The sequence below is a fragment of the Centroberyx gerrardi genome, chromosome 7 (assembly GCF_048128805.1).
Source record: "Centroberyx gerrardi isolate f3 chromosome 7, fCenGer3.hap1.cur.20231027, whole genome shotgun sequence".
Taxonomy (NCBI): Eukaryota; Metazoa; Chordata; class Actinopteri; order Beryciformes; family Berycidae; genus Centroberyx; species Centroberyx gerrardi.
Window position 1 is genome coordinate 17,761,457 of NC_136003.1, and position 8,057 is coordinate 17,769,513.

An 8,057-nucleotide genomic window follows, 5' to 3' on the forward strand; every position below is an offset into this window, starting at 1 on the left:
CACCTATTTTGCTCCCTCTCCATCTACTCCTCTATAGCCTTCTCTCTAGCCTTTTCTTTCTCCCGCTCCTCCCACTCCACTCGAGCCCAACTTCCTCCCCCCCTGACTCCCTGGTTGTGTGGCGACGGTAGGTAGCGGGTCTGAAAGTGGGCCTGTTATATAAGGCGCAGCCTGGCGGTGCGTTGGGGTAGGGGGAGACCAGCGGGCTGTAATGGTTAATTCAGCGGGCGTCAGAGCGCCGCGACAGCCCCTCTGCTGATGGGCGATACCATAGAAATGGAAATGAGGGGTGAGGGTCAGGAGGGGGGAGAGGGGTGGGAGGTGGCAGTCTGCCGTGTTTGCTCACCACTGTTTGTGTGTGTGTGTGTGTGTCTGTACGTGTCTGTGTGGCTGTTTCTATTCTGTGTGTCTTTCTGTCTCATTGTGCATTTTGTTGGTGCCCTGCAGAAATCTTGTATCTCCAGTTTTGGCTTCTGTTGCTGTCACTAACTCCTACGTGTAGAAAATGTTTCATGACCCCGGGACCGAACCATCGACATGGCATTGTATAATGTCAAATATAGGTGTCGTAGGAAAAATCAAACAGTTTTTCTCAGTTCCTGAAAAGCTGACTCGTTGGATATACGAGGTGTCTGCAGGATGCTGGCAGTTTGAGTCTGTGTGTGTGTGTGTGTGATACTTGGAGAGAAAGAGCTGAGTTGAGTGTGTGTGCGTGAGCGTTTTGAAGCCTGTCTGTGTACATCAGCACAGCTAGTTAGCGGGGGCGAGGTATTGTTTTGACTGAGCGCACGAATCGAGGTCTAGCACTGGGTGTGTGTGTATGTGCGCATGCGTGTGTGTGTGTGTGTGTGTGTGTGTGCGAGCGTATACACGTGAGCCTGACAGCCCGGCAACATATGAGGGTTTTTGTGTCTACTCCTCCTAGTTCTAATCATTAGTGAGCCTTTGATAATATCTTTTGGGTATAACGTGCATGTCAATGTGCACGTGATGAAGTGTGTGTGTGTGTGTGTGTGTGTGTGTTTTAATGCGCACGTGAGTCAGCCCTCCCATGCCGTGTGTATGTATGAAGGGTGGGCTTTTCAAACGTGATTATATAAATTAGGAAGACATCGCAAGACCGCAAGACACACGCTCATGCACACACACACGTTAGTCCACATGTACAAGCACGAGCGAGCACACAGACACACACACACACAACAGCAGCACAACCCCCCCCGCCCCCCCACACCTCACTCCCAATGCACAGTGCCTTTCAAGCCTCCTTTTCCCCTCTCTTTGTACCAAGCTGCCTGTGAGACTGAGCTCCTTTCCCAGTCTCACACTCAGCAGCAGCAGCAGCAGCACCATGGCTTCTGTTTGGAGGGACTGGACTCCCTGGAACAGGACTGGCTGCAGTCTGGGGCCATCGCACATCACCAGCCACAGAGACGGGCTGCATAAGAAATAGCCACTACATTCATTTTACCAGCTTTACTCTGTCTTCTGATTTATCCTTCCATCCATCCATCATCTGTCTTTCTGTTGAGCCATGCTTCCATCAGGGTTCAACCAAGCAATCAACATGTGAATTGATAAAGATGCCAACCGACCACACATCCATCATTCATGCATCCATAGACACCTCCACCCATCCGTCAAACCACTAATCCAGTTGAAGAGGAACACTGTGTATACTGGCACACACTTACATTCTTTGTAAGGCTGAGAGGTAAGTACGATCTAAAATACTGTCTGTGAATAACTCCATATAATAGAGAGAAAGGTGGATTATTCAGGAATACCTGTGTAGGCTGTCAACTCTACAGCGTTCCATCCATCCATCCATCCATCCATCCATCCATCCATCCATCCATCCATGCTAAAACCACTCAGTCTCCGTCCTGGGACAGAATGCCCCTATACAACCCCTCTGCAGGAGGGGGGAGGCGAGGACTAAGCAGCGCCCCTGGCCACTGGCTGTCCTGAGTGCCTGTGCTGTATCATCAGCATCAGTGTCACCGCACATGGCCTGTCACTGACTTTAAACTGGCTCTGTATTCAAATTCATTCATCTATCGCACTATTGGTGCACTGGCTGGCCTAATGTGAACCAACTGGTGCCGCCCTCAGATCATTCAGCTGGAATCACAGACCTAGTTCTGCTGTTGAGTGTGTGTGTGTGTGTGTGTGTGTGTGATTCTTTCATCCAGCTATATCAGTTTATGTCAAGTGGAGTACTCAGTCCTCACAATGCCCCACTTTCCGACAATAAGTGTGCCTACACCAGGACCTTCCCCAGCCAAGTACTAGTACAGCCAAGACTAGTGTGACTGCAGCGGGGCTGACGTTTTTATTCAAAATGCCTTGTGAACGTGAAACCTATCACTTATTCAATAGACATTAAATGGTTTCTCTAAGAGACAAAGCGCCCATTTCATCGAGATCTGAGACTTTTTAAGACCTTTTTAATGCCCGTTAGAATGACATATCAGACCAGTTTCACCACTGGAATGAACGTGAAAATGAAAACAATTGGACATTTTAAGACCTTTAAAAATTAATTATAGGACTGACAATAGACCCTTGACAGTAGGGGATAGCCATTCACACACATATCTTATCTAACTTGAGTTGGACTTGGCTGGAGTGGAATAGGATTTGGTATGCTGGACTAGGATAGACCTGACTATATGTGACAAGGCTATACTGGGCTATGCGGCTGTGCTATAGCCAGGACAAGGCCAAGCATGATTCCACTCAAGTGTGTGTATCCTTAATAAATCTTCTCATCCAATGGAAACCGTGGGATTGATTATGATAAAAGCCTCCCTCTCCCTGGCCACAAGCCCCTCATATTGACGGCCTAATTGGAATTCCTATTTATTACACAGCAACTACACGGCTCTACCTCCGCCCAGCTGGACCTTAGAGAGCCTGAGACGTCTTAGTGACCAGTGGTGTGTGTGTGTGTGTGTGTTTGTGTGTGTGTTACAGAAGCAGGCATGGATGAGTGGATTAGAGCTGGGCTAAGACACAGTGTGTAAAGAAGATTATGTAATATGTTTAGACCTAGCAGCTCTTTATAGTGCTACGTGAGTGAAGCAAGAGACAATCGCATTGTCTGGGTCAGAGATGTGGGCTTCTGTTTATGTGTGTGTGTGTGTGTGTGTGTGTGTGGATTGTTTCCAGCACTGCTCATCTTAAGTCCTCAACATATTTTCAATGAAACAGATTAATAAGGCAGGGATAGAATTCCAATCTACAAAAATACCCCCGCCCTCCCTCCTCTCCTCTCTCCTCTCCTCTCTTGCTCTCAGTCTGTCTTTCTTACACACACACGCACACCCTCTGCAGTCAGCGCTGCGTCAGGCAGGTTACATAACGGCAGAGAGTAAAAGAGAGAGAGATGGAGGGAGGGGAAAAGAGAGGGGGAAAAGAGAGGGTAGGGGGGACGGGGACACTGACAGAGAGAGGAGTCTAGGATGGATGGATGGAACGGCGGTGAGAGACGGAAGTGGGAGAAAAGAGGACAAAATGGTGTCTTCTGTGTAGTTTCACCCACAGCTGCTGAAACACACATACACGCACACACACATTCTCACCCCGGACAGACACACACACACACACACACAGACACACAAACACTCTTACACACTCACACACACACACTCAGACACTCATGAAGCTTCCTTTGCAGAGCATCAGTGCTCCCACGCCTCTCCATGCTTCACAGCTGACTGTGTCCTCGTCTCTGCTCCGCCGGCTGCGGTTCCTCTACAGCCAAGGTAGCAGCAGCCGTGACACGGTCCGATGCCTGTCGAGGGTTTGCGTCAGCGCCTATCCAAAATACCCCTGTATCCCTGCATAAGTCATGATCTTCTGTCTCCTTAAGAGACGCACTCTCGACCTCGGATCCTGATCCTATTCCTGAGCCCCTGCTGCGTTCACAGCCTCCTCAAGCCCCTGGGAAAAATAAGCCCCGAGTCTCTCTCTCTCTCCCTGTCCTTATACCCTCTAGAGTCACTATTTAGGCTGCGTTTCACTCCATCTCGCCTGATCCACGGCCTCTCTGCAGCATCGGCCCTTTCCCCCTCTCCCACCTCTTCCCTCCCTCCCTTCATCCACCCATCCACCCGGAAAGTCTCCAAACATAGCCTCAGCTTCATCAGCCAAATTCGCCCCTCCATCCTCTCTCTCTCTGCCTCCAGATCCCTTGAGGTGTGAGGCTGCAGTGCTATCAGTGGCCCTGCTGAACCTCTCAGTTCAGGATAAACACAGTGGGGAATGACAAACAACTGGCTGACCACTGCCACCTGATGTTAGAAGGGGGGATTATATTCTGTGTTGTGATAGAGGGTGGAGAGTAAGTGTTCCCCCTGCTGGTGCACTAGCCACACACACACACACACACAAAAACACAGTCTTTCATGTACGCCCCTACATATTCAACTACATACCCACACGCATGCATGTACAAACACGAGTTTGCAGATCACTCAGACAGAATGTAATTCTACATGACACCACAGCTGGCATCCTTTCGTCTCGGCGGTTTACACGGCAGAGGAAGACTGAAGCCGAGTCCTCCCACACACTCGACGGATGAGAGACGATGCACAACTAAGAGCTTGTGTGGTGCGACAAACAAAAAACACGACCCCTCCTTGCGTCTTCACTCTGCGCGAACACAGATGCGGCTGGCTGAGTTTGTCGGAGAGAGAGAGAAAGAGAGAGAGAGAGAGAGAGAGAGAGATAGTGCGAGTGTGTCTGGGGAAATGGCTGCTGTTTGCCTCTGGTCGTGTCTGTGTGCGTCTATTTATATCGCAGTACAGAGCACTTCAGACCAGAACAGCCACACAGAGAGGAATTAAGCCTAGCATCACTGATGACATAATCAAGCCGCTGAATGGAATTGCAGTCCGCGTGCAAGTGCAAGGCTTTTCAAGCGGGATGGGATTATACAACGAGCCTGGTGCAGAGATCGCACTGTTGGCCGCTGCACATGCGGGAGGGAGCCGATTGTATGCTGACGGAGCTAGACACATAGACACACACACACACACACACACACACACACACACACAAACACAGGCAGACAGGCAGGCCTGCACGTACGCACAGGCATGCTCACTGTGGTGTGTGGGGTAATGGCAGGGTCCCTTCACGTCTGCCACTTCAAAATCCCACACTTTTTCCCACACTGTCATTTCTTGAATCGATTTGAAAACTTTGGTAGGTGTTTCCTAGGATGTATTGCATCTGGCCAACATGACTGCAGCCCCAGGCCATATCGCTCTATCCTTCACAACACAAATAACACAATATGTGAAATGACAGTGGGTGTACAGCTTCAGGAAATGTGTAGTGTGATGTGCATCCGGGGCATTTTTCCACTCTCTTCCAAACTTCTTATTTGGCAATTCAGGGATTTTTCAATATCTAGAAATGATCAAATTCATTTTCCCTACTCCTCTAGACTTTCCAGACCAGTGTCAGGACTCTGTCTGGAACTTCTTCCTAACTCTTTATCTCCGTCTACATCCTAGTCCTTGTATCTTGGGTTGAGAAAGAAAGCTTGTACGCATCAGCTTGTTTCTAGTCTCGTCCTGCCTACCTTGTATCCCCTCCAGAAAGCCTGGATGAGCAGAGCAGCCTGATCCTCTGTCAGTAACAGAAATAGAGGGATGGGAGGCCGGGGACTGAGGAAGGAGAGAGAGAGAGAGAGAGAGAGAGAGAGAAGGATGAGTCATCTCTACTTCATACAAAGAGACACTCAGCAGCAGCCTGGGGAACTAATGTGAGAGTCATTGAATATGTGTGTATTGCTGCTGTCCTCTTAAAACCTCTTTAACTCCAGTATTTTGTGTTTGTAATTTTTTATTTTTTGTAGTTTATATCATACTTCATGTGCTGGGTAGGTTTCATGACCCTGGTGCCCACTGAAACTCATACAAAAACCCAATATAGAATTTCAAATAATGCATAGCAGTTGATCTGAAAATAAAATGTTTTACTCATTTCTTGAAAGATAATGGATTTGGAGGTAGCAGCAGCAGCAGTTGTGTGTGTGTGTGTGTGTGTGTGTGTGTGTGTGTGGGGGGGGGGGGGGGTGAGAGGTTGTGGAGCCACTCACTGTATGCTGAGCCAGTCCTTGACAAAGGGGATGTCATGGAAGTTCACGGGGCCCTTTCCTCTCCTGCAAGGGTTATGGCTGGGAGGGGGGTGGGGGGTGCAACAGATAACACAACAAATAAAGATAAATAAATAAAAATAGGCCTGGAGAAGAGGACACATAGATTTCCACTCCATTTCTTTCACAACATACACTACCAGTCAAAAGTTTGGACACACGCATTTTTCTTTATTTTTTACTATTTTTCACATTTTAGAATAATAGTAAAGACATTACTTGTACAGCCACTCTGTTAGGAAGTCACACGGGTCAAATGCTGTTCTTTTCCTCTGAAACACAAAAGAAAGTAATCGATGCCTTGCAACATGCTGTCAATCAATGGACAATGCTGTATTGTGGCATGACATAGTATTGACTGTAATGTTAGTTGAGACTGTTTTATCAATCAACTTTATTAAGCCAGGCAGGAACAGCCAGAGCAATATTTCATATGCAATGATGGTGCAACAAGACACATGAATTGATGTAAGATGTAAGAGTAACAAATCCTAAGACAAATCACTGTTCAGATGTGTGTGTGGTTTATTGGTTTATTATAGCAGTACAGCAGGCCTGCAGTGTGGTGTAGCTTGTTGATTGGTCATAGGTGTTTTTATGATAAATTCAGACCTGGAAACAGTGGTGCTTCTGGGCCTCTTTGAGCATGGCCTCCAGTCCAGGAAGCAACACAGGAAACACACTCTCCTCCAAGAACCTTGTGACAGGACCTGAGACAAATGCACACACACACACACACACACACACACACACCAGGATAACAGAGACATTTGCACACAGTTGCATGATGCATCCAGCAGGGAAAGTTCACACAGACTTACGTTCATGGAGTTGAGGAGGTGATGTAGTTTCGGCCGTTGATGGGCGCTTCTGAATTGAGGGAGGAGGTTTTTCCAAGACTGAGTACCCAGCAAGAGCGGGGTGGCAGAGAAGAGGGTCGAAATTCTCCAGAGGGTCGTCATCCACAAACACCTAATGAAACCAATGATTGGCATGACTACTTCATGAGCTCCTGAAATGATGGTGATGACCAGATGAAATACTTGGACAGTGGCAGGATAGCCTGACCTTGGCCGTAGTGAGTCCATAGAAGACTGGGGAATGTTTACTGGCGCTGTACTGGGAGAGCAGGGTGCTCACCGAGCCGCTGTCCGTCCACACGGCGGCGGGAGGACCGGGCCGCTCAGCTTCATACTCTTCAAACAGGAACACCACAAAGCAACATCTTTTACATTTAGCCGTGTTCTTATCTCCAAGACAGTTTAAGCGATAAAAACATAATATCTTACCTTCACACACTTGTTGCCACAATGATTTTCTGGCACCGATTAGCTTTGCCATTTTCTACTGCAGTTGCCAAGGACGCGCTGGTTGCCAAGGAAGAACTGAGCTTCGAAAACATGCTTTCCGGTGTAAATACGTCGACTAGATACATAAAAAAAAAAGCTCATAATATTTTGGCGAATGTAACGGTGCATCTGACCAAACAGCAATTTAATTAATTTACAACATTGCTGCAGATTGTGTTTGCAAAGTAGGCCTATGTCGCACTCAAAAGTACTTCGTTGACCTCATTGTGCGCGTCACCCGCGTCACGTGGGAGGTAGTGCACTACTCTTCTCCACACATTTTTTTTTAACTCTTTTTAGATTACGGTATGCTGTTTGCAAGCATTATCTTGACAAGCACAACCTACCGTTTGTGTACATGAGTGAAATTCCGCAATCCTCAGATTTGGCGCTAGAGGGCAGCAGATAGCTGAATGTGATTCTGTCAGCGGCTCCTCTGCAGAAGTCCTTTAGTGTCATGAGCCAAAACTCAGCCACTGATTGCAGCCACACAGAAATCCTGCATTGTAACTGGCATGCAATTTGCAGTGCTA

The 8,057-nt window shown here is 47.8% G+C and overlaps 1 protein-coding gene across 1 annotated transcript in view; it reads right to left on the reverse strand.

Moving 5' to 3' along the window:
• iqck (IQ motif containing K) overlaps positions 1-7,516 on the reverse strand; it is an 11,233-nt gene extending 3,717 nt beyond the window's left edge. The window contains exons 1-7 of the mRNA XM_071922067.2: positions 7,465-7,516; positions 7,244-7,371; positions 6,997-7,147; positions 6,788-6,885; positions 6,395-6,447; positions 6,119-6,196; positions 5,600-5,684 (exon numbers count right to left, since the gene is read on the reverse strand). Coding sequence (XP_071778168.2) covers positions 5,600-5,684; positions 6,119-6,196; positions 6,395-6,447; positions 6,788-6,885; positions 6,997-7,147; positions 7,244-7,371; positions 7,465-7,516 — 645 coding nt within the window. The remainder of the gene's footprint in view (positions 1-5,599; positions 5,685-6,118; positions 6,197-6,394; positions 6,448-6,787; positions 6,886-6,996; positions 7,148-7,243; positions 7,372-7,464) is intronic.
• Between the last annotated feature and the right edge of the window lie 541 nt (positions 7,517-8,057).